This window comes from Drosophila kikkawai, chromosome 2L (genome assembly GCF_030179895.1).
Source record: "Drosophila kikkawai strain 14028-0561.14 chromosome 2L, DkikHiC1v2, whole genome shotgun sequence".
NCBI lineage: Eukaryota > Metazoa > Arthropoda > Insecta > Diptera > Drosophilidae > Drosophila > Drosophila kikkawai.
Genome location: NC_091728.1, coordinates 4,917,149 through 4,941,191, shown reverse-complemented (window position 1 = coordinate 4,941,191; position 24,043 = coordinate 4,917,149). Strand labels below are relative to the sequence as shown.

The 24,043-nt window shown below is 45.4% G+C and overlaps 7 protein-coding genes across 9 annotated transcripts; 4 read left to right on the top strand and 3 right to left on the bottom strand.

Annotated features, from left to right (window-relative positions):
• Positions 1-758: 758 nt before the first annotated feature.
• On the top strand, positions 759-2,275 carry LOC108075865 (dnaJ homolog subfamily C member 28). The gene is made up of 2 exons (XM_017168460.3): positions 759-926; positions 993-2,275. The coding sequence occupies exons 1-2, from the start codon at positions 831-833 to the stop codon at positions 1,983-1,985; spliced, it is 1,089 nt and encodes a 362-aa protein (XP_017023949.1). The 5' UTR covers positions 759-830; the 3' UTR covers positions 1,986-2,275.
• Positions 2,084-11,321, bottom strand: Gart (trifunctional purine biosynthetic protein adenosine-3 Gart). The gene is made up of 7 exons (XM_017168458.3): positions 10,878-11,321; positions 6,197-6,444; positions 5,485-6,134; positions 5,205-5,430; positions 4,619-5,040; positions 3,506-4,555; positions 2,084-3,448 (listed from the first exon to the last, which is right to left on the bottom strand). The coding sequence occupies exons 1-7, from the start codon at positions 11,052-11,054 to the stop codon at positions 2,151-2,153; spliced, it is 4,071 nt and encodes a 1,356-aa protein (XP_017023947.1). The 5' UTR covers positions 11,055-11,321; the 3' UTR covers positions 2,084-2,150.
• Pcp (Pupal cuticle protein) lies at positions 8,966-9,777 on the top strand. Its single transcript, XM_017168461.2, has 2 exons — positions 8,966-9,011; positions 9,085-9,777. The coding sequence occupies exons 1-2, from the start codon at positions 9,000-9,002 to the stop codon at positions 9,628-9,630; spliced, it is 558 nt and encodes a 185-aa protein (XP_017023950.1). The 5' UTR covers positions 8,966-8,999; the 3' UTR covers positions 9,631-9,777.
• Positions 11,322-12,074: 753 nt separating the features above from the next.
• LOC108075864 (uncharacterized) lies at positions 12,075-14,314 on the bottom strand. The gene is made up of 3 exons (XM_017168459.3): positions 13,608-14,314; positions 13,092-13,540; positions 12,075-12,986 (listed from the first exon to the last, which is right to left on the bottom strand). The coding sequence occupies exons 1-3, from the start codon at positions 13,659-13,661 to the stop codon at positions 12,395-12,397; spliced, it is 1,095 nt and encodes a 364-aa protein (XP_017023948.1). The 5' UTR covers positions 13,662-14,314; the 3' UTR covers positions 12,075-12,394.
• Positions 14,315-14,471: 157 nt separating this feature from the next.
• MME1 (Mitochondrial Magnesium Exporter 1) lies at positions 14,472-16,056 on the top strand. The gene is made up of 4 exons (XM_017168411.3): positions 14,472-15,016; positions 15,084-15,516; positions 15,578-15,754; positions 15,823-16,056. The coding sequence occupies exons 1-4, from the start codon at positions 14,897-14,899 to the stop codon at positions 15,990-15,992; spliced, it is 900 nt and encodes a 299-aa protein (XP_017023900.1). The 5' UTR covers positions 14,472-14,896; the 3' UTR covers positions 15,993-16,056.
• Positions 16,057-16,128: 72 nt separating this feature from the next.
• On the bottom strand, positions 16,129-18,139 carry Rab30 (RAS oncogene family member Rab30). Of its 2 annotated transcripts, none has more exons than XM_017168413.3 (2): positions 17,733-18,139; positions 16,129-17,585 (listed from the first exon to the last, which is right to left on the bottom strand). In XM_017168413.3, exon 2 carries the CDS (start codon positions 17,521-17,523, stop codon positions 16,834-16,836), a length of 690 nt encoding a protein of 229 aa, XP_017023902.1. In that variant the 5' UTR covers positions 17,524-17,585; positions 17,733-18,139; the 3' UTR covers positions 16,129-16,833. The 2 variants fall into 2 exon arrangements, with proteins under 2 accessions (XP_017023902.1, XP_017023901.1); XM_017168412.3 differs by having other exon boundaries at positions 17,637-18,123.
• A 135-nt stretch (positions 18,140-18,274) lies between these two features.
• Caper (RNA-binding protein 39-like protein Caper) lies at positions 18,275-23,947 on the top strand. Of its 2 annotated transcripts, XM_017168410.2 has the most exons (6): positions 18,275-18,425; positions 18,490-18,620; positions 21,474-21,625; positions 21,702-22,118; positions 22,182-22,722; positions 22,785-23,947. In XM_017168410.2, the coding sequence occupies exons 2-6, from the start codon at positions 18,567-18,569 to the stop codon at positions 23,421-23,423; spliced, it is 1,803 nt and encodes a 600-aa protein (XP_017023899.1). In that variant the 5' UTR covers positions 18,275-18,425; positions 18,490-18,566; the 3' UTR covers positions 23,424-23,947. The 2 variants fall into 2 exon arrangements, with proteins under 2 accessions (XP_017023899.1, XP_070139411.1); XM_070283310.1 differs by having other exon boundaries at positions 18,321-18,620.
• The last annotated feature ends 96 nt before the right edge of the window (positions 23,948-24,043 follow it).

Here is a 24,043-nt window from a genome sequence, read left to right as displayed (position 1 = left end):
TGAAGGGTGCTTTGAATTGCAGATGAGCTTGGCTCTTTCGCAGATTTGGTCATCGCCTTCAATCGAATCTAGAATATATTTATTTTTCTGCTTTGGATGTGGGTTAGGCACTCATTGGGAGCGAACACGCATTACAAAACAGAAGTCCAACACGCTTCAATATTTATCCAAGCACCTCATCATACCTGTGGATCTCGATCTTCTCCGCTTGAAAACCCATCCCAGTCGCTTTTAATTTGCTCTAGGAGCGGAGTTTCACGTTATTAATAAGCCACATTCTTCTGAATAATGGAATTATTTTTAAATTTTGCAATAAATTCAAAGTTTAGTAAAATTTTAGTAAAATTAATAGGTTTACAAAACTTGTTTTTATTTATGCTGAACCTGATTAAAGATAAAGATAAAGATTAAAGAAGATAAGCCAATAGTGTTTCCAGCCTAAAAGTATACCTCCTCTCGTTTTGTACTACAATAAATCTTCTTCGGGAGGCGACCAATACATTTTTTATGATCAAAACATGAATTTTCCGATACTTAGGCACCTTACGCCTTACTATTTTCACTAAAAACATGAAAACCTAATGAAAATGGTTTGCTAGCAGATAAAAAAGTTCATTTTTTGAAAAAGAAACGTTACATTATTAGTGGTGGTAGTTGGGTTCGATACCAAATCGATAAATTTCAAAATACCAAAATCGGCCAAGAACAGCTGTTCTTATCGCAAAAAGTAAACAAATGATAATAATAGAATGAATGAGATTAGTGTCAGAGTGTTAAAAACTAACTTTAAAACGAACCTTGACTTGGCAGTCAATTAAAATCAGTTCACAATGTGGCTGGCAGGACGTGTCCTTGGTGGCTCCATTCTCCACACAGGCCGCACTTCCTGTCGCTTGTTGCATCTTAAACGCCGCGAGGTTTATTCGGTAAGAGGAGACCTTAAGTTGCGTTGCTTCCTTTCCCCTTATATAACGTCCCATCTGCATCATTAGGAGTGTTTCCGCATCCTGGGCGTGCACGAGTCGGCGGATCAGAATACCGTGCGCCACGCCTACTTGGACCTGGTGAAGCGAGTGCATCCGGACTCGGGCACCGAAGAGGCCAGCGCCGAACGATTCCAGCAGGTGGACGAGGCGTTCAGGGTGCTGCAGGAGAAGTTTGCCAAAGGGCGACGCAACATTCAGGAGGACGAGGACGAGGCCATGGAGTTTGATATTCAGCACACTGCTCCGCAGCACCGCCAGTACCTGTCCAACGAGGGCATTGGCGTCGGTACACCGTTCCAGCGCCAGAAGCAGTACCAGCAGGTGCGTGCCATGAAGGCACAAGAGCGCGTCCTCGAGCATCGCATCGACAAGGCGGCTGCGGGCGAGAAGACCCTAATGTCCAAGGGCAATCATTTCCGCAAGCACGCCATCAAGACCAAGTACGGCATCGAGCGCGTGGTGGAGGATCTCATCCAGGAGGCAATGTCCAAGGGCGACTTTGACAATCTAAATGGGGTCGGGAAGCCGCTTTCATCGGCCCAGTCGCAGACTCCCTATCTGGACTTTACCACGCACAAGCTGAACAAGATAATGCTGGACAACGGCTTCACGCCGGAGTGGATCAGCCTCAGCAAGGACATACGGGAGGCTGTGGCCCAGCTCAAGGAGAAGGTGCTCCAGGAGCGTACCCATTACGGCGAGTGGCCACTGCAACGCCCCGAAGAGCTGGCCGCCTGGCAGACGTTCAGTCAGCAGCACCAGGAGGAAGTCCAGCAACTGAACAAGCTCATAGACAAGTACAACCTGTTGGTGCCCATCCTGAAGAATCAGTTCTTTCGCCAGAACCTGGACACAATGGCCGAAAGGGTTTTCAAGGAGCCAGGATTGCAGCGCAACCTGAAGCGACGACCCACTCCGGATGCCTATATCAACAACAATGATCAGAAGCAGCAGAGCACGAGTACAAGCATCTTTTCCCTCTTTAGCAATCTTTTGTGATGGAAAGTTTGTTTTGAACAAACAATTGGTGATATTAGTGATATAATAGTTATTTTTAATAAAAATGAATTGCAGTCTTAACCAATCAAAAATGCATATAAAGAAACGTCATTTATTGGCAGATGTATCCATCCCTGTGATTTCCGTGCCTAACTCAAAAACAGCCTAGGATGGCAGTGTAGTTCTTCCCTCGGCACTGAGACGCACTGTTCCGCTGGCCAGCAGGGCTAGAGCTCTTGGGAACGCCCAGTGCTCGGCCTTGTGGATGCGCTGCGTCAAAGCGTCCTCATCGTCTCCGGGCAAAATGGGAACTGCAGCCTGAACTAGAATGGCTCCCGTGTCCACGCCCTCGTCCACAAAATGAACCGTGCATCCCGACTCCTCCTCGCCAGCCTCCAACGCCTGCCGCTGGACATGTAGACCCGGGTACTTGGGCAGCAGAGAAGGATGGATATTGATGAGACGGCCAGACCACTCCCGAACAAACGGTGCACTCAAAATGCGCATGAAGCCGGCTAGGCACACCAAATCCACACGAGCTGCCTTGAGATTTCGCGTCAGTTCGTCGTCATAGAGCTCTCGAGTCTTAAAGTCCTTGTGTGCGATGACCACGGAGGGTATTCCGGCACGAGTGGCACGTTCCAGGCCCAGGACACCTGGCTTGTTGCTTATCACCAGCACAATCTCGGCATGCACACCCTGGGCGGAATCGCGAGTGGCATCGATGAGTGCCTGCAGGTTGCTGCCCGTTCCCGAGATGAGAACAGCCACTCGTTTACGGGGCGTGGAGAGCATCTTTTGGGTCCTCGCCAACGAGGCCTCGAAGTTCTGGACCACCACCTGCGGCTTCTTCGGATCCTTGCGGGCAATAACCTCTCCAACCAAAGAAGCCCGCTGTGGGTACCGTAACTCCTTCAGTACACGGTCGGCATCGGCGGCGGAAACCACCAGGACCAGACCTAAGCCGCAGTTGTAGGTGCGCTGCAACTCGGCGGAGCTAATGTTTCCAGCTGCCGCCAGCCAGGCAAAGACAGGCGGTAGCTGAAATTCATTGGCGTCCAGACGCACTGCCAGATCCTTGCGGAGCACGCGCGGAATGTTCTCACTGAGCCCGCCGCCGGTGATGTGGGCTAGAGCCTTGATCCCGTGATTTGGTTGCGATAGCAACTCGGCCAATGCCTTTACATATATCTTGGTGGGCACGAGCAGCTCCTCGCCAAGTGTCTTCTCGCTGAAAGGCGCCTTATCGTTGAGACCCAAGCCGACGCGTCTCAGGACGGCATGCACCAGACTGAAACCATTGCTGTGGACACCTGACGATGGCAAGCCGATGAGCACATCACCCGGCTGAATGTCGCTTAAACGGGGCAGGATACCAGAGCGTTCAGCAATACCCAGGGCGAAGCCAGCCAGGTCATACACCTGGGGCTCGTACAGCAGCGGCAGGGCAGCACTGTGCGAATCTGGCAAGGAATTGTTCATAAAACATTGTACTTGATATTCAGACCAAGATTACTTACCAATGAAACTGCTGTTGGCCTGCCGAGAACCCTCTAGGACTCCGCCATGTACCTCCTTGGCCAGCTCCTCCTGCCACTGACCACAGGCATAGTAGCTGGAGAAGCTCAGCGGCTCGGCTCCATTGCACAGAATATCGTTGACACACATGGCCACCAGATCGATGCCCACGCTGGAGTTGCGATTCGTTTGCTGGGCAATTTTCAGCTTGGTGCCCACACCATCAGTGCCCAAAATAAGAATAGGGTCCTTGTAGTTACCCGAAACCCGAGTTAGACGGCGTCCAACTGCATTCTCAAAGCAATCCGCCCTCGAGGCTGCTACAGCGTCTTTGGAGGCCAGTTTTTTTAGCTCCTCTGGCAGCTCACGTTCACCAAGTCCTCCAAAAGGAGCAGCTACGCGCTGCAGTTGCTCTGTAAAGTTGCGCACCTGCACTGCAGCTCCAGTGGTCTTTGCTCGTCGCTGCAGAACGCCCAAAACCTTGGCCCCTGGCAGGGATGTGCGCCACAACTGGCTAGACTGTGGCAGGACTAAAAGCATACCAATGCCGCAATTGTGTCGCTCCAGCAATGTTGCTGCGCTGAGCTTAAGCTTTCCCGCCAGCCAGCCAAAGATCTTGGGAACGGGAACCGCTCCAAAGTCCAGTGTGGTCTCGAAACCCTCAGGCAATAGGCGCTGTACATCGTTCAGAAGGCCATGGGTCACGTGGGCCACCGACTTGATCTCATCCCCTTTCTGGAGGTGGGAAAGCAGCTGCTGAACATACAGTCGGGTGGGCGTGGCCAGGGAATGGGCCAGGGAGAGACCATCCTCTCCACCGTCGACGGGGGACAGATCCTTGAGATTCACTTTCAAGTCTTGCAGCCTTGTGAGAATTTCGTTAAAGCCGGCACAGTGGAGTCCAGATGACGGCAGGCCAATAAGAAGATCTCCTGGCTGATAGAGATTAAATCGTGGCAGAACGCGAGACTGCTCCACGATGCCAACACAATAGCCGGCCATGTCATGCTGACCGGGTCCATAGAGTGAGGGCATCTCCGCTGTTTCGCCACCTGGAAGGTAGAAATGGATGTTAATGGGTTTCCTCAAGGTGAATTAAAAGATTTTTTTCTCACCAACTAAAGCGCAGCGCGCATCCCGACAACCATCAGCCATTCCCTTGACCAGCTGAGCAGCCAGCGGAACGTTAAGCTTGCCGCAGGCAATGTAATCCAGGAAGGCCACAGGCTCAGCACCAAACTCAAGCAGATCGTTGGCAGAGAGGGCAAATAGGTCGTAGCCCACATTCTCATACAATTCGTGCTCCAGGGCCAGCTTAATCTTGGCTCCCACTCCCTGTGTGGCCTCGGCAATGACGGGCTCCTTGTAGCTGAGCTCATTTAGGCGAAAAAGTCCACCAAAGCCACCCAGGCCGCCAAGAACGCCCGGCCTCTGGGTGCCGCGGGACAAGGGCTTAATCCGCTGGACAAGAGCATCGCCAGCATCGATATCTACGCCGCTGTCCTTGTAGCTTAATCCTGGAGTGCTGGCAGTGGCTCTAAATAAATAAATAAATATTAAGATACACATTTGTTATGCAACGAGAAGCTTTGAAGCATAAAATGTAGTGGGAAATGATCTCTTGTTGAGTTTTAATGGCTTGATTCTTTTATTTTTTATTTTTTCTCATTCAATTTTGATGGATGATTAACTTGTATTTACATTTTAAAGGCCTTTTGGGCAATATCCGTTCTGTACTGAGCTCCAGAGCCGGAAAAGCTGATACTGCCAGCCAATTTGGTGGCCTTGGCAGCTGCCTCCTTCAGGCCGCCGTCGAGAGCAATGGCAATTAGGACACGACCGCCATTGGTCAGAGCTTGTTTTTCTTTGTTCACGGCCAGGCCACTATGGAATATCAGTTGGGTCGGAGTGTTGTTCGCAGGAAGACCTACAAAAAATACAATTTAGAAAATCTTAAACTGGATTATCAAGAAATGCATACCTGTGATAATACATCCTTTTGTGGAAGTCTCCGGATAGCCAGCACTGGCTAGGATCACGCCCACGGCGCTGACTCCACTCCGCCACTGCAGAGTGAGCTTGTCCAGCTTTCCGGTGCAACAAGCCAGCATCACATCAAACAGATCGGTTTCGAGCAGCGGCAGAATGACCTGAGTCTCCGGATCGCCAAAGCGACAGTTGAACTCCAGGACGCGGGGACCATCGCGTGTCAGCATGAGTCCTGCGTAGAGAACACCCTGGTAGGAGATTCGTTCCTTGGCCAAGCCCTGCACGGCCCTCTCAAGAACGGCCTTTTGGACCAGTTCCAGTGCCGGCTGACTAATCAGCGGACATGGACAGTAGGCCCCCATGCCGCCGGTGTTCGGTCCAGAGTCGCCGTTGCCCAACCGCTTGTGATCCTGGGCGGGCAGCATGGCGCGCACACTCTTGCCATCGGTGAAGGCCAGCACCGAGATCTCTTCACCCTCCAGAAGCTCCTCCACTACCAGGGTAGCTCCCGCTTGTCCGTACTTTAGCTGGCCCAGGATTTCATCCACTGCCTGGCAGGCTTCATCCACATTGGCGGCCACCACCACACCCTTGCCAGCGGCCAGACCAGCCGCCTTCACCACCAGAGCCGGATAGGGGGCGCTGGAAAACAGGTATCCAGTTTCATTTCACTTTAAAACACTTGAAAGACCCATATAACTCACCTCTTGATGAACGCTTTGGCTTTGTCCGTGTCCGTGAAACTCTCGTATCGTGCCGTTGGAATCCCGTGACGCAACATAAAGTCCTTGGCCCATTTCTTGTCCGCCTCGATTTGGGCACCCTGTTTGCCAGGACCAAAGCAAGCAATGCCCTCCTTTTGCAGGACATCGCCCAAGCCCAAGGCTAGCGGATCTTCCGGTCCCACGACCACTAGAGCTATCTCCTTTTCCTTACTCCACTTGGCAATGGCCTGGAAAAAAAGTTAAATAAAAAATAATGAAATGATCGGGCTTTTTAAAATATTTTTCGATAATATTTAAATAACAAATACTACATTTTTTATATTTAAAACTCATATATAATAAAGTTAATAATATTTTTCTATATATTTGTAAGGCAGGGTGATCTATATTTCGGTATTTATAAAATTGAAAAGTGACAATAAGTATAATTGAGTTTAAAAACATATTTACTTATTAATAAGTAATTCCATTAGGAATTTTGGGAAATCCATAAAACAAATTCAGGTCTTGATAAGCTTGGTAAATAATGAAAACAAAATTAATGAAGAAATTTAAATTCGGTTGAGATGATTATAATCAAAGAACCGTTAAATTCGCATTTGCTAAGCTCAAATCAATTTACCTAATTGATATCACAATCATTTTTATACAAGTGCCACACTGAAACACATTTTTTGAAAGGCCGAAAGCCCCCTCCTTGCATTTCAAATATATTACCCAAGGTTGAAATTCTTTAATAACATTAAAACAAGTACATCTCCTTATATCTTTGATCCACAATCTCAAATTTGTAATTACTCATTCTAATTTACATATTCGATTTCATGAAAATCTGATATTTTTGTGCGATCTTTATTGGATTTTCCCATCTAACCGGGCCAGTTCTTTGTTTTGACTTTTTGTAACCACATTCCGAGTGGCAGATAACACTCCTCTAAGTACTCAACCGGTTCCCTCGTCAATTTGTCGCCAAAATAATAAATGCCTTCCTAATTGTTTTGCCATTAAACTGGGTCTGGGGGTGCATTGTCTTTGCACCGTCGAGATGAACTGACTAAGGCGCCAGCTATGTCAGCCGTGTGTCAACAAACCAAGTTAATCCCAGGCCCGGATCGCCGATCGAAGATCGACTTAGTCCGGTTTCGCGGTTGGCGTGACTTCGATATCGTTACGCAGCTCTAATTCGAATTGGCGCCAACGCAGAGTCGGATTACCCCGCCGAGGTGAAACGCGTCCGAATTGCACTTGGCTGCGTTCCAGACCATTTAGCACCTGGAGCGGAGACTACTCATCCAGGTTTCAAATTCCCAGAGTTCAAGAACGTTCACACGGTGGCTGCCGAGAAAGATGACGTTTTTATTGAGCCACTTGACTTTCCAAATTAAGTCCGATTTGGCAAACCCGGCCAAGGTTTTAATTTCCCGTAACGAAGGTTAGAGAAGAAGCGAGAAGCTGACTTGCTTATGACAGGCGGAACTGGCCAGGTGATAAAGGGGGGAAACTGAGAAGAGATCTTCGGCAGAGAGAAGAGACACAGAGAGAGATCAACAACATTTTAAACTCGGAATCTCCGAACGAGGGGACCTGCCAAATTTGGCTAGAACGTTTTCGTCTTTATGCTTTACAGAGTGCGCTCATGATTTACTGTATTATATGCAAATTAAGTGCGGGAGAATGGGATCTGGGGTCTGGGGGGGTCTGCCAAGGAATGCTGCCACATTTGTTCACGGATAAGTTAGGGAATTAGATACGCTTTGCTGAATTAGTCGGACGGGTTCTCGCACATCTTCCAAAAAAAGTATATTCGGCGGTAAAGATATATCTCTGGGATGAAGCAGGAAATTTCGTCTGGGATTTTGCTGGCAAAAGAAGTGATTGAATTATATGTTTGAAGATAACACTTTATACATCATTTATCAGAACAACTATGTCGTGGAGCTTAATGATTGAACTATGCAATTTCTAAGAATAACTATGCAAATTTCATGAAAACAAAGAAGAATTAATTAAGCATCGTTTACGTGAGCCAAGGCTTCCGAATTTGGCTTAAACTGAAAAGTAATAAAAGTGTTCCCTTCATTGGAATGCCATTTCCTTCCAAATCCAATTAAGCTCGTGAAAATTTTAACTGCTTTTACAAAAAGTATTGAAAATAAATCTTAACCATATGATTCATACCCATCAATCACTCAAATAATAAACTTAAATGCAAATTCCAGATGCAAAAATCTTGTAAGGCAGTTCAACGATCGTCGTGGTATTTAGAGTTCCTTGAGAATGTAAGCCGGGCAAGGCAATATGGGATTTTCAAGATCAGCCACAATACATATCAAATTGTAAGTGCCCCAACCTTCGAGTAGGGCATACCATTCACGAATGTTTCACAGTATATTATTACTCTTCTTTCCGTTTTTTTATATATATATTTTTGTCGCTCTTGTTTTGTTTTTGGTTGGTTTTATGCCATCCCACACTTTAGGAATTGCAGCGGCGGCGACAACGACAAATAACGTCGTTGATACCTATATAAAATAATACTTATAAGAAATAAAATCATTTTATTTATGACTGACTAAGGCAACCAACGGCGATCATGGAGAAGATGACGACGCACCGGCGGAGACGGAGACGCGACGCTGGCGGCTCGGAACTGGGTTTCCGAGGAGAAAAATTGCCAAAAAATCACTGGTGAGCGGATGGATATAAAAACGAAAGCCACTGCGAAGCGAGCAAGTAGTTTAGAACCAAACTCGAACACGACAGCAGCTCATCCTCCATCATCATGTATTTGCTTGTAAGCCCAGCACCAGCCCCATCTGGGACTTTCCCGTAATGGATAATAACAGATGTCTCATCCCATCCTTCAGGTTAGTTTTTGCGTCGCCATTTTGGCCGTGCTGCAGGTGCAGGGTGCCTCCTACATCCCGGATTCGGACCGAAACACCAAGACGCTCCAGAACGAACTGCAAGTGGAGCGGGATGGCAACTACAGGTACGCCTACGAGACCTCCAATGGCATATCCGCCTCGCAGGCAGGACTAGGCGGCGTTTCCGTCCAGGGTGGATCCAGCTACACCTCGCCCGAGGGCTCTGTGATCAGTGTCAACTATGTGGCCGATGAGTTTGGCTACCATCCCGTTGGCGATCACATACCGCAGGTGCCGGACTACATATTGCGGGCCCTGGAGTACATTAGGACGCATCCCTACCAGGTCAAGGATTACTATACCGGCGAGCTGAAGACCGTGGAACACGATGCAGCTGCCTTCAACGTCTACACCCGCAATTTCCAGGAGGCAACGTCACCGAGATCCCGGCCAAGCACCACACCAAAGACCATCTACCTCACCCATCCGCCCACGACGACAACGGTGCGACCTGTGCGACAGAGACGCGGTGCTCCGAGGCACTGAAAATGACGGATGACTGGGGATGTGGTTCAGGAATCTTTGGCGGGGGAAGGGGCCGGTCTCCATGGAAACCAACATACAAATCTGTGAATTTTGATCTAAACAATTAATTAAGCCTCAAACAATAAATAGAAGTGCTAAGCAAGCGTAAGCTAAAATATGAAAAAGAAGACAAAAGGCAGCTATTGTTAATCGATCTGTTGACATATTCGTTGGGTATTGTTGGTCACGAAAAAGAGCCGCAGATATCTGAGCATGTTTGTGAATTTGCGATCATTTTTACGGATTATCATCATAGTTTCACTTTACTTGATATTTTGTGTGAAACATTATTTGGATTGGGTTACTTTCAAGCCAAATGTGCTAATACCAGATAAAGTTAAAGCTTTATTAAAATCATCTTAAACAAATTTAGTTGATTAAAGCGAACAAAACACTCTATGTATTTAGCTTATTATTTTAGATAATTTTTCAAGCATCCAGACTAAAATATTATAACTTTTATTGCTGCCCCTTGCTATAATTAATTAGCTTAAATCAAGTAGATGAAGCTTAAAAAACTGGTTTTTGTAGAAAGATCACTTTCTGTTATCTTTGAATAAACCAAATATTGCAGCCTTAAACTTTTTCGTTTAATGGAATACCAATTAATTATAATTAATATTTAAAAAAAAAACAATTTAAAAATTATTCGACACTTAAGAAAATATTAAATAAATAAATTATCGTTGCCTCGATCAATTTAATAGATTTACGTAAATATTATAGTTAATTTTGATGGCATATTTTGTTTAAAAAGTGAATGCCTGAATAGCAACTACAAAATCTTAACACCTATGTATGTATGTACTGCTACACAGTATTATACGTTAATTATCAGCAATAATTATCAATAATTTGCTTAAAGTTTCGCAATCGCAAATCAAGCACCGTGGCCCAGCAACGGGTTAAGGCAGCTGCGACTTATCAGCGATGGCTGCACTTAATCTGCACTGGAATCTTCTCTCCCGCGTCTCGATTACGGATTTATTGCGGGCTCAGAGCATAAAAAAACTCTCCGACAGCATAGTCACCATGTTGGGAAGCCATAAAAATGTATCACAGAGGCAATAAAACGGAACCAAACTACATTTAAGTGCCGAAAATTCCACGAACTTTTGCTTTTGCAGCTGCAACTCAATTAACCCCCACAATGGGCACCGTTAATTGACTCAAGGTCAAGCCGTGGACGGGGACAACAACCTACATACCTCGAAATCCTTTGGGTCCAGGACCTTGGAGTCCAGATTCTGGCATTTGTCCACCTGCTGGATGCCATAGCTGCCGGGCAGGGCGTAGATCTGCTTTATTTTCGGCGACTGCGAGAGCTTCCAACAAATGGCGTGCTCCCGACCCCCGCTGCCGATTACTAGGACGCGGTGCGACATATTTCGAATGGAAAACAACAACCAGAACTAATCACGTTTCCAAAGCAATAATAATATCGCTTTTTTGATGCTCGCCCACGTGTTGAGCTTGGCAAACAAGAGAACGAGAGAGCGCACACGCGATACACGCACGGAGAGAGCGAGGGAGCTTTAGACTGAGAGAGTGGGGGGGCTTTAAACCCTATGTTTGCGCTTATGTTTTGCTTCCAGCGATCTTATGGATCCAGTAATAAACCGCACCGTACGACGCCTCGTTTCCAACTGAGATCCGAATATATTTTCATGTGCTCTATCGCCCTAGGCCTAGGTAGGCGACGTCGCGACGTCAGCGTCCGATTATGTTTGTGTTCGTGGGCTGATAAGGAGCCCCCGCCCGTCTCAGTTGCACTTTTTTCCCACTGTTTGTTGTTTTCCATCGTGGGATTGGCGAATACAAATAACAAAAACACGGCGATAGCCTTTCGGAACCTCTGAAGAAGCAACGATCGCTGGGGGTAAATGAAACTGTAACAACACCAAATGCATCGCCTATTGAGCTGGCATTAATTAAGGAATCAAAAAAATAAATGGAATGATCTGGAATATTAATGATCTCCTAAAAGATCAGCCGGCGTCTAAAAGCTCTGTTTAAGCTTATCTAAGAATTGCTTAAAAGCTTCTAAACTCCTTTGGAATTTACCATTTCAGGGTCACACTAGTTTAAAACTTATTTACATAATTAATTTCAATAAACAATCATAAATTATGTATCTGTAGGTATAACATTGTTAAAACAGAGCTGATTTTACTAAATAAGTTTTTAAAAATCCATAATTTAACAGCTTCTGATTGATGTGGCTTTGAAGCTGTAAACAAGATAACACCTTTGGCTCAGTAATTTAAGGGATCATTGTACTCCAGAAATAAACAATGGCACGAAAATAACATAAATACAACTAGTACACTTTGTTATATCAATTACTAATCTCGAAACAAAACAATATAAGAGTAGTTTTCAGCACTAGTTGTGTTCTGTCACTATTTAAAATTATGGTTTCGTTTTATTAGTATGCATTATACAAAATTGTGTAGTGTGAGTTGTAAATTTACAAAATATCTACCGTAGTCCTTCATAAAATTTGTTTTACATTGTTGTTGTTGATGCTTGGGTAGAGTAGCCTGTGGGATAAAGCAACGAATATGCGCCACATCGAAAAATTTTTTAATGTTCGGCGACTCAGAATCTCAGAATGAATTGTTTCATGCTTTTTTTTGTGGTGGTTCTAAAGAAAAACATGCGAAGAATATAGAAGAAGCTCTTGAAATGGTGGCACCCCGCCGTACTTCATCGCTTCAGTCTGTTACCGGCGCATCTGAAAGCCAATGGAGCCATTCGGGCCACGAGGCAATCGCAGGACTTCGTTAAAGGGATGCGGATGCGGGTGCTGAGCGAGTTGCTGCTGCTGTTGCTGGGGCGATTGCAACGATTGCTGGCGCAGCAGGGCAGCAGACACACTACCGCCCACCACTGGGGACCAGCTCTGCTGCGGATTGGGCGACGTCTGGGTCTGCTGTGCTTGGGCCGGCATCCCTACGCCACCAAGACCTCCACCTCCATATGGCGGCAAGCGCTGGTTATAATGGGGCTGAATGGAGGGCGACTGCTGCTGCTGCTGTGACGGCTGCTGCACATTGTGGGGATAGTAGTAGTTCAAGCCCGGCTGATTGTGCGGCCCCTGGAAGTAGCTGTTGTAGTTATTATACATGGCCGACCCCTGGGACATCTTCGGAGCCGAACTGGAGCGATGCATTCCCGCCGCTGGATGGCTGCCATTGTTGTTATTGATATTGTTGTTGCTGCTCGCTGTGGCAGAAGGTGGTGTGGCAGCCGGTGCCGAGGGCGGAGCGGTCGCTGTTGTACTGCCACAGGCAGTTGGCGTGCTGGGAGCGGCTCTAAAATGAAAAAAATTAGAAAATTAGAAAAGTTTTGGCTTTGGTAACTATATGGTCACTATGGGAACTTTTGATCGTTTTCCTAATTCATTTGGTAGTACTTACGGTTTGTCATCCTCTGGATTTTTGGCCGCACCCAGGATACGAAGCCTGGCCTCGGCGTACTCTTGCTCGCGCTGCTTGAGCGTCTTGATCGGCTGCTTGGGACGCATACCGTTCGTGTCGCGACGCTCCTCCGCCTGGGCCGGTCGCCGCAGAATCTTCACCGTCTGATTAGTGGTGGGCGTGGCATAGCTGGCTGAATCATAGTCGTTTGTCGACTTGTGCAGCACCATCATAACGGGCTGGGGGGCCTGCAAATCAGCCTCTGTTGGCTGCAGCGGAGTCGGCTTTCTGGCAATGGTTATCTGCCTGGGCGAAGGAGTGCTGCCGCCCCCGCTGCTGCTGCTGTTGCTCTCCAGGAGGCTCTGCGGGCGCTGAAGCAGTTTCATTTTGCCAACTGGACGATCGTCACTAGTCTGCAGCTGCAGCTGATTTTGCAATGTCAACGAGATCTGTGTGGTAGACGGAGGATAGCATTGAATTGGGATGTTGGAGAGCTGTCAGCCAGCGAGTACTCACCGCCGTCTCGTCAATTTCCTCCCAGTTGTCTAGCACATCCTCGCCATGGGACATTGTTTAGCACAAGCTCGTTTTGTTAAACGGAACACGTTGCGTGCTGGGGCGCTCGAATATATACTTGGTTGCTTTACGCTCTCTCCTCCTCCGCTCTGCTCGCCTTGCTCACTTCCTTCTCTTGCGCCTGCTGCTGAAGCTCGCACTACGACTGATACATGATTCCTTCGCACTTTTATCAGACATAAGTTAGGCGTATGGTTGGCACACACAATTTTCACGAAATCCGCTCCTCGACACTGCTGGAAAAAAACACAATACGCAACAATTTTGTTCTGTTGTTGCCGTTGTTGTTGTCAGTGCTGCTTCTTCTTCTTGCTCTTCTGGCCGAGGTTTTTAGCTTTCCACTGCTGCAGGATGAGCAACTGCGAGCCTTCAGCCAACATGCGTGTCGCCAGAGGTGTGGAGGCACCCGTTTATTGCCAACAGTAATTGCTATGCATTTAATTTCAATGATTAAACATGTCTCTTTGCTTTTTATTTTTTTTTTTTAATTCTTTGTGTGGCCGTGCACGCGTCTCGCAGCGAATGTCGATTAAAATTTGGTATTAGGTATATTGGCTGTTTTTGTGATCGAACACAGAATTTCAAAAATATATATTGTATTTCTCTGTTTTGCAAACTTATTTCTATGTATATCTTCGGTTAAAATTGTTTACAATGTGACAATAAATACACAATTTTGGACGCTCTATATCTGAAAGAGTTTATAGCTAGTATTTTTTGTTGCGCTGGTATCGGTATCGGTAGTGCTGCCAACTGATAAAAAAAATAATTTCTGACTTGTATAAATAAAAAGGAAAACCTAAAACTATTAAACAAAAAAACAAAACTTAAATCGTAACGATATTTCCCGTGTTTTTTTACCATGTGCTTTTTTTCTAAGAATAGTACTTAGACCGACAAAGTCATTTTATTACTAAACAACTTTTTTGACGTCAAAATAGCTGAATTGGCAGCCCTGCTCAGATTGGCGCTGAAGAGACTGCAATTTCGGTGGAATCAAATGAAATACAATTTAAAGCGATAAGCCAATTGATCATGGAAGTAGTAGCAGTACTCCCACAACCTGCGGAACACAGCATTAACATAGGTCAGCAACCGCTTAGAGAAGAGATAACGAAGTGATAGCAACAGCTGAAATTTGGCGTTTTTCGTTCTTCACACGTGCCCGTTCGTTCCTAAGAGGCTTACGGATTTACCAGATTGTTTACGTAAATAGAAGTAATCACGCGATGACGACCGTGGAGATCCAATCTACGGACCGAAAGGCCAATCCCGTCAAGTCCTTCATTGCCGGCGGCTTTGGCGGCATGTGCAACGTGGTCGTCGGTCATCCCCTGGACACAATTAAGGTGAGCCAAGAAATTGAGTTTGTGTGAAATTCCTGGGATAACACATGTGTCTCCTCAACTTCACCAGGTTCGCCTGCAGACCATGCCCATGCCATTGCCAGGACAGCCACCCCGATACAAGGGCGTTGCGGACTGCGCCGTAAGGATATTCCGGCAGGAGGGATTCCGAGGTTTCTATAGGGGAATTTCCGCTCCTCTGGTTGGCGTAACGCCCATCTACGCAGTGGACTTTGCCGTGTACGCGGCGGGCAAACGATTATTTCAAACGGACGAACACATTAGGCTCACCTACCCGCAAATCTTTGCTGCCGGAGCCCTAGCCGGAGTCTGCTCCGCACTCGTGACAGTGCCCACCGATCGGATCAAGGTGTTGCTTCAAACACAAACCGTGTCCAGTGGTCCATTGCTGTACAATGGCACCATGGATACGGCGATAAAGCTGTATAGGCAGGGCGGGATTAGGAGTCTATTCAAGGGTACCTGTGCCTGCATTCTGAGAGGTAAGTAACTTAGCTTTGCATAATCGAAAAGCAACAGATATAAGTTAAGCTAAACCCCTAGATTCCCCCACCGGCTTCTACTTTGTGACCTACGAGTTCCTGCAGAACTTGGCCAGGCAAAAGTCCAAAACAGGACAGATTAGCACCACATCAACGATTTTATCCGGCGGAACGGCTGGCATTGTGTTTTGGACTTTGGCCGTGCCCTTTGATGTACTTAAAAGCCGCCTCCAGTCGGGTGAGTCAGCCACGTCAAACCTTTACTCACAAATCGAAGCTTATAAATAAACCATTTTCAAATTGCAGCACCCGAGGGCACTTATAAGCACGGCATTCGAAGCGTTTTCCGAGACCTGATGGCCACCGAGGGGCCGAGAGCTCTATTCAGAGGCATTCTCCCGATACTATTACGTGCCTTTCCCTCGACAGCCGCTGTTTTCTTTGGCGTGGAGCTGGCGAATGATTTGTTGAATTAGGTTACATGTTTTGTATTTAAGAGAGAGGCTGTAGTTAGTTGATTAAATTTTGTTATCAGAGTGATTTAAGAATTTTCCTTATGGGATGTCGACAGAACCAGGTAAGTCTCACTTCCATTTAGAAAATATTCACAGATTTCCTTCTAAATTACAATATCAGTTTATTTTCTTTCTTTAGTTTTTCATTTAGCTTTCGTTTGTGGTCTATCCCATAGTTTTAACTACATGCTTAATTTTTGGAATGTCATAAAATCACCTTACAATATTACGAGTACCATTAAAACTTGCTTTATAAATGATTGCACATTAATCATATAAAAATACTTTAAAGTAATTGCAAAATAAATACATAGAAAAAAAATGTATAAAATGTACAATACTCCTTAGGAAAAACAATTAAAACTAAACAGAACTGTGTGTGCATTAATTATTGATATAATAAATTCATCTGAAGCATTAGCTGTGATGCTCACTTGGTAATCGCAATCAATACGTTTATATAATACTTAATCAAGAAAATCAGGCTTCAGGAGACTGAAGTTTATGTAACACAAATATTTAGCATCCATTTAGTCATTGACAGCTAGTTTTTGGAGTGGATCTTCATCGTGATATTCAGAAATTGAAGAATTCTTTAGTCATGGGTAACTGTGATGTTAGGCTTCCCCGAACGAAAGTCAAACAGTCATGGGAATACAATCCTTAGAATATGGAAGCTGGATTAGCCGTAAAAAAAAAAATAAAATAATTGCGATGGACTCTCAAAAGATCAATGGAATATCACGACTTAGCTTTAACTAGGTATAAATTAGCTGCTCAGTTTCTCAGTTTGGCGTAAACCTTAGCCCGTATGACTAGTGTTTGAGCCATTGCTGCCACCTCCGCCGCCGCCGGCGAGTCCACCACAGCAATTACTCTGCGCTGCTTTGGCACTGAAGCTCCCCAGTCCAATGGAGCTTCCCTCCGATTGTCGCTGAGCGGCCGCCGCAGCGGCAGCACTGCTGCCATCCTTGCTCCGCGCCTGGCCAATCAGCTCAGCGGCAATCTCGTAGAACAGCCGCTCCACGTTCTCCGCCTCCTTGGCAGACGTCTCCAGGAAGTACATGTCATGTTGCTTTGCGAACTCCTCGCCAATCTGGGTGGGTATCTCGCGGTCGTCTCGGTCCGTTTTGTTGCCGACAAGTATCTTCAGCACCTTAGAGTTGGCATATTCCTGGATCTCGCGCAGCCAATCGGGCAGGCAATCGAACGTGGGCTGGCAACTGATGTCGTACACCAGGATCAGTGCATGAGCTGAGCGGTAGTAGCTCTGGGTGATAGAGCGAAACCTTTCCTGTCCGGCCGTGTCCCAGATCTGTAGCTTAATCTTCTCGCCCTCCACCTCCACGGTTTTGATCATGAAGTCCACACCTATGGTGGCGCCCTGGCCGGGCGGAAACAGTCCCTGGGTGAAGCGCCGCACCAAGCAGGTCTTCCCGACGCCAGCGTTACCCACAAGGACGATTTTGAACAGGAACTTGTAGTCCTCCATTGCTGAAGCAGCCAAAGAGAGATTGCGTGGGCGTCGAAAAGGTGTGTGTCTGTGTGTGTGCTCTGAAAACGGAGGCGAAAGTTAGTTGGTCCCAATTCGGAGTTTAGACACACCTTAGTCAACGACGCGTAACGATGAATGCGATGTGCGATGATGGGGTGGTTCCTTGGACTCGCTTACGCCATCCGGGCAGGAGACTCGCCTCTCACCTGTGGCTCTCTGACGGTGGGGCTAACGGTCGGCCTCAAGGCTGCTGCTCTCGTGCTTTGTTTTTTTGTTGTTTTCTTTTTGGCTATTTTGGTGATGACTCAACACAGCAGCGCTCCTCCAAGTGCTCTATTTTGTCTAATCAGTGATAACCATAATCCGCCGCGCATTTATTCAAAGCGCGCTGGCCAGACTCGGAGTATTGGAAAATCGGCAACTGGTTGCATGCTGGCGCATTAATTGCCAATTGTCTTTTCTTTTGCGTATGTTTACCAACAGAATTTTGCTGTTTTTCGATTATTGTGATGGTATTGGATTTGTGAATGAAATGCGACCGTTTCGTCTTATCGAGACAATACCAGCAGTGCGGTCACACTGAACGAATTCAATTCAAATATCGATATATACAAAAATCGACTATACAATTTAGTAAAACTGTATTCCTACTAATAGTTTCTATAGTTCTGTAGTTCTACTTTTTTTCAAGTAGGTAAATATGTACATACATACCTTAAATTGTTTTCTCAAACTATCGACTAAGTTTTTATGGCGACTATTCGATAGATCGATACGTCGATACATTTTTCACAACAACCCTGATGCCTGAAAAAACAAGCAGCCACGCTAGAGGAAAAAGTTGTGGAAAATTTATGAAAATTGAACTTTACTAAACGCTAAAACCTCAAAAGAAGTTTGTAAGTGGTCCTGCGAATTGCGCTGAGCGTATCCACCACCTTTTGATTTCTCCAAACGTGCCAGACGCCGAGCGGGAGACTTTTTTCACGCAGCACCCCGCAGCCAGCAGCGGAAGGAGCAGAAAGCCGAGGAAATTGAACATGGCCGAGGACTTTGACGTGGAGGCGATGCTCGAGGCGCCGTACCAGAAGAATGTAAGTTTCGAATGCCACCTTAAAAAGATTATCATTAAAATTAAGACCTACTGGTTTGTACCTAAAAATGTGATTATTTTGCTGCGAAAAAACAGTTACTTCATATGTCTGTATACTTCTTTTTCACATAGACACCCACAAGCGCGCCGTTCGTACGTGCATTTTGTGTTTGTATGTAAGTCGTCGTCGTCTCGGGCACACATACACACATGTGCACTCGATGCATATTAAGTGGCCGCCAGTCTTAAATCGATTTTTAACCTAATTTTGTTGTTATTTCGGAAAAATCGGCAGGCGTAACGGTGCACTGTGTGATTTTTTTGTTCATCTAGTTTCATACCTGACTGCGCGCATTCAGAAATAATTTCGCCAAACGCAATGTGGGCAAATCTCTGTCTGTATGTGCGTTTTTCTTGTTTATTTTTTTTTTTCTGCGATATTTGGAACAGTGGTTGTCGGTCCCAAAAAAAAATGGGCACAGTGGCGGGCAATGACAATTAAAAAGGGGACAAAATATGGAGTTTTTTAGTCCCCTTTTAACATTTAATTATTCATAAAAATTAAAATTAAATTAAATTACAAATTATTTGAAAGACAAAGACAAAAATAAAAAGTATACTAATTTTTTTAACATTGATTTACAATTATATACTCTAGAATAGACGATTATGCTATTAAATACTATATTTTTTTAGTAAAAACTATTGAAAAAACATTTTCAACATTTTGGCTTCGGTCATTTTCTGAATATTTTATTTTATCGTATGTGAACTTACTCTGGGATTTACTGTTTATGTTCTTTGTTTGGTTTTTACTTGAACTTTGATCTTCACTACTGACTGACGGACAATTTAGTTGTGTATGCATACATTTTTTTATTGTCCTCTCGTAATTGGGTAAACCATCTATCTGCAAGCGACTCTTAAAGTGGGAAAAGGTTATAAAGCATTCTATATCATATTGAAAAAGAAAACAACTTTAACTCGCTTACGAAGTCGAACGTTGTATATCCTTAGCTCTACCGTCTTCAAAACCTATTATGTTTCTATAATAGACTATGGTCTTATCTTTTAAATCAATGAAAATATGGGAGCTGTAGACACAACTAACATAATTACCTTAAAAAAAATCTAAAAAAAATTCAGTTTCCAAAGATACTTGACTGTATTGCCAAGTAGATCTACTTCAGCTTCTGTTTGACCAAATAACTCAGAACCCGAATCATTAGTTTAAAAGAATATTTACACTTATTTGCTCATTTCTGAAGATCTGACATGTTGATAGTAATAGATCAGAACTGTTATTAAATTGGCAATTATTTTAATCAGACTACGAAATCATTTAATTCGTCCGATTGTTAACTATCTAATTTTCCAGATTATTCAGGTTTTTGTTAAAATGCACGAAATCTCATCTTGTAAACATATTCCAATGTGGAGGGCACATACTTGAGTTGTGAACGCTCTTATTTCTCCCTATCTGCTGTCTCTCACTAAGAACAATATATGAAAAAAAAAATACCCACACAATCACCTTAAAAAAATATAAACAAAAAACCAAAATGCTAGAATAATTCTTAAGGGTGAAATGTCTTTGCAGAGAATCGTATAAGCTCAATATTGTTGCTAGAGATTGTTTTGGTCATTCTAAACACAAAAAGCTGGAGACCATTTGGTAAGTTTGATTGTGCCACAGAAGCTGCGAATAAAAAAACCAATTACAAAATTAAAAACAATAAAAAAAAAAAACCAAAACATATCTAGGCATTTTGTATTAAATATGATTTGTTTATGTTTGCGTTTTTTTTCTTGAACACACTCCAATTGAAATCCGTTTATTTACCGCTCTCTATGTAAACCAATGAAACTGAACGTGCACTAAATTTCAGATAAACTCCTCCTAACTTGTCTGGGGCAGCAGGCAGCACAACTACTACTCTCACTCACAGACAGACAAGAGAGAAAGTCTCGCCCAGAAATTACAGAATTACCATAAACAGAAAAGAAATCAAAAATAAGCAATGACCAACACAAAAAGCCCACAAAGCTAAAATAACTCTATTTGAAAACAAGCAAAAAGTAATAAGCAATTCTTAAACTAGCTTTACAAATTTACTTATATAATGTCTATGTCCTATATATATATAGACGACGTCTTTTTGAGAACCAATCAACCAAGTCCACTCCACTCCACTAGCCAGCGCTAAACATTCCCTCAAAACTGAACTGAACTGATTGACAATGAGATTGAGAATGAGCATGGGAAATTTGCCCATGTGGAGACAACATTTCTCGCCGTCGTGAACCATCTGTGTGTGTGCCATATATACAATATATATATTATATTTACCAAAAAACTACGTATAAGATCTCTATTATTATTACTCTATTACTACCTTGCTGTGAATCGGCAATGATCCACAAATGATCATTGTTGACTTAAGCATTTCTATTTTATATACTTGCAGATACCAAAAATTTAACTAATTTACTTTGATTTGCTTTCTCTTATTCAAAAAAAAAAAAAAAAAAAAAAATATTTCAAAAAAAATATGTACGAAACTGAAAAAATAATATATCATAACAAACTCAAATGATATAATCGAAAATCAACCAACCAACATCTCAACAACGACAACAACGTAACGAACGATCAACCAACGCCCGTTATGTGTTCCTACCCCCACCACAAAAACTGAAATCCAATCGACAAAAAAATAATCCAATTATATGTATGTACATTATTGCTTGGGCCCGCCCCCAACCATCTCCTTCTCCTCAACCTGTCCAAACCATCCACCCCAATCCAAAATCCACAAAAAAAAAAAAAAACAAAACCAACCTATCTGTGTAGAATGTCAGTGCGGGCAGCGGGGGACGTGGTGGACGCAAGCGCAGCGGCAGCAGTCCCGGCGGTGGAGGCCATGACGACGACCATCCCGAGAATGGAACACGCAATGGCAGCGGCGGTGGAAGCTCAAACAAAAAACAAAGCAAGCGATCCCGGTAAGTTATTCCCTCTATTATCAGCCCTACATTGCGCAGATTCCTTCAGTATAATAACTTTATCCACCTTCCTCAGGAGTCGAAGCGGCTCGCGTGATGGCAAGTCTCGTCGTGATCGCGGCGACCGCGGCAGTGAACGAAGCAGTCACCGGGATAAGGACAAGGACAAAGACAAAGACCGCGATCGAAACCGCGACAATAAATCCCGCAGCGACAGGGACCGAGAGAGGGAGCGGGATCGTGAACGTGACAGACCTCGACGGAGTCGATCACGGGATGAGCGTGGAGGTGGTGGCGGTGATGATCGCCGCATGCGTTACGGCGATCGGGATAGGGATCGCCCTGCAAGAGATCGTCGTGGGGGCAGCAAGAGCCAGCAGCGGGACCGGTCACGGGAGAGACGGCGACGCAGTCGGTCTCGCGATCAGCAGCGCAAAAGGCTAAGTCCTATACGTGAACGCAAACGCAGTCATTCCCGTTCAAAGGATAGAAAGTAAGTTTTAATTCCTGCTTTCATGGATTGCTTATTAACCACTATTTTTATCCGCACAAGTAGCAGCCGTCGGCGAGGCAGTAACTCCCCTCGCCGCCGCTCGCCGCCAAACGGAGCTGGTGACCGGACCCCGCCTACCGAGCTCAGTCCCGAGGAGCGTGACGCCCGCACTGTCTTCTGCATTCAGCTGTCGCAACGGGTTCGCGCACGGGACTTGGAAGAGTTCTTCTCGAGCGTCGGAAAAGTGCGTGACGTTCGCCTGATCACATGCAACAAGACGAAACGTTTCAAGGGCATTGCCTACATCGAATTCGAGGATCCCGAGTCCGTGGCCCTGGCCCTGGGTTTGTCCGGCCAGCGGCTGCTCGGCGTGCCCATTATGGTGCAACACACGCAGGCGGAGAAGAATCGACTCCAGAATGCGGCACCGGCATTCCAGCCGAAGAGTCATACGGGTCCCATGCGCCTCTACGTGGGATCATTGCACTTCAACATCACCGAGGACATGCTGAGGGGCATATTCGAGCCGTTCGGCAAGATTGATGCGATTCAACTGATCATGGACACGGAGACAGGCCGGTCCAAGGGATACGGCTTTATAACGGTGAGTTAGGCATTAGTTTCTTCCGAATGTAGATTAAACATCTCACATTTTTTACCCTGTAGTACCACAACGCTGACGATGCCAAAAAGGCTTTGGAACAACTGAACGGCTTCGAGCTGGCAGGCCGCCTCATGAAGGTAGGCAACGTGACGGAGCGCCTTGACATGAACACAACATCGCTGGACACGGACGAGATGGATCGCACTGGCATTGATCTGGGCGCTACTGGACGCCTACAGCTGATGTTCAAGCTAGCAGAGGGAGCCGGCCTGGCGGTGCCCCAAGCGGCGGCCAATGCGCTGCTGGCCACAGCTCCGCAGCCAGCACCGGTGCAGCAGCAGCAGGCAGCACCCTCGATTGCCACACAGTGCTTCATATTGTCCAATATGTTTGATCCGCGAACGGAAACCAATCCCACCTGGGACGTGGAGATACGAGACGATGTGCTGGAGGAGTGCGCCAAGCACGGCGGTGTGCTGCATATCCACGTGGACACCACCTCCCCCACGGGCACCGTCTACGTAAAGTGTCCAAGCACAACGACGGCGGTGCTGGCAGTGAACGCGCTGCACGGACGCTGGTTTGCCGGACGTGTGATCACGGCGGCGTATGTGCCCCTGATTAACTACCACTCCATGTTTCCGGACTCCATCAGCGCCGTCAATCTGGTTGCATCCACCCGCAAGAATACCGACGATTGAGGATGCGGAGGGAGGACAGGACCTATTACGGATGTGCAGGGGGGAAATTTGTTAATATTCGTTACGCAAATCATTTTTGGCCAGAACTTTTTAAATTTTTTTCAAAGACTTTCGACGCAAGCTGAAACCAGGGGCACATATTCAAATACAATTACTAAATACACTTATAAATATATATGAAATTATATAAATTAGGCATTCCTAACCCGCCAAACCGCTCTAATTTGGGATTTCAACTTTGAAACTAATTTAAATGTAATCTGAAATGCTGCTCTGATCTTTCCAGATCGAAAATAACTTAGTTCTAAATTGTAATTTGCTAGTTTGACCGCCAAAAACAAGTTGAGGGCACAGACACCGATGGACGATAGGTGGTAATCTGGGGCGGGCCGGAAAATAATTTTCATTTTTTTCAATATTAAAAGCCTATTTGTTAAGCCCAGCCTAGCCTAGTTTTACTATACAAATATTTGTAGAAAAGACTATCGAATCAAAAATAAAACAAAAAAGACAACGAGCCAAAAGTGTGTTTAATTTCAAGCGCCGATAGCGATAGGCCGATTAACAGGGCTGCCGCCTCGTGAAATTTGGTATTATCGATACATTCCGATACTTGACCG

Excerpts from the sequence above, each read along its gene's own strand:
- LOC108075864 (XM_017168459.3), bottom strand. The coding sequence starts at position 13,661 with ATGTCCCATGGCGAGGATGTGCTAGACAACTGGGAGGAAATTGACGAG. Across the intron at positions 13,541-13,607 it reads AGGAAATTGACGAGACGGCG|ATCTCGTTGACATTGCAAAA; the intron begins GTGAGTACTCGC and ends TCTACCACACAG. Across the intron at positions 12,987-13,091 it reads AATCCAGAGGATGACAAACC|AGCCGCTCCCAGCACGCCAA; the intron begins GTAAGTACTACC and ends TTTTCATTTTAG.
- MME1 (XM_017168411.3), top strand. The coding sequence starts at position 14,897 with ATGACGACCGTGGAGATCCAATCTACGGACCGAAAGGCCAATCCCGTC. Across the intron at positions 15,517-15,577 it reads CTGTGCCTGCATTCTGAGAG|ATTCCCCCACCGGCTTCTAC; the intron begins GTAAGTAACTTA and ends CTAAACCCCTAG. Across the intron at positions 15,755-15,822 it reads TAAAAGCCGCCTCCAGTCGG|CACCCGAGGGCACTTATAAG; the intron begins GTGAGTCAGCCA and ends TTCAAATTGCAG.
- Rab30 (XM_017168413.3), bottom strand. The coding sequence starts at position 17,523 with ATGGAGGACTACAAGTTCCTGTTCAAAATCGTCCTTGTGGGTAACGCT.
- Caper (XM_017168410.2), top strand. The coding sequence starts at position 18,567 with ATGGCCGAGGACTTTGACGTGGAGGCGATGCTCGAGGCGCCGTACCAG. Across the intron at positions 18,621-21,473 it reads AGGCGCCGTACCAGAAGAAT|AATGTCAGTGCGGGCAGCGG; the intron begins GTAAGTTTCGAA and ends CTATCTGTGTAG. Across the intron at positions 22,119-22,181 it reads TCCCGTTCAAAGGATAGAAA|CAGCCGTCGGCGAGGCAGTA; the intron begins GTAAGTTTTAAT and ends CCGCACAAGTAG.
- LOC108075865 (XM_017168460.3), top strand. The coding sequence starts at position 831 with ATGTGGCTGGCAGGACGTGTCCTTGGTGGCTCCATTCTCCACACAGGC. Across the intron at positions 927-992 it reads AACGCCGCGAGGTTTATTCG|GAGTGTTTCCGCATCCTGGG; the intron begins GTAAGAGGAGAC and ends CTGCATCATTAG.
- Gart (XM_017168458.3), bottom strand. The coding sequence starts at position 11,054 with ATGTCGCACCGCGTCCTAGTAATCGGCAGCGGGGGTCGGGAGCACGCC. Across the intron at positions 5,431-5,484 it reads AAAAGGATGTATTATCACAG|GTCTTCCTGCGAACAACACT; the intron begins GTATGCATTTCT and ends TATTTTTTGTAG. Across the intron at positions 4,556-4,618 it reads TGCGCGCTGCGCTTTAGTTG|GTGGCGAAACAGCGGAGATG; the intron begins GTGAGAAAAAAA and ends TCTACCTTCCAG.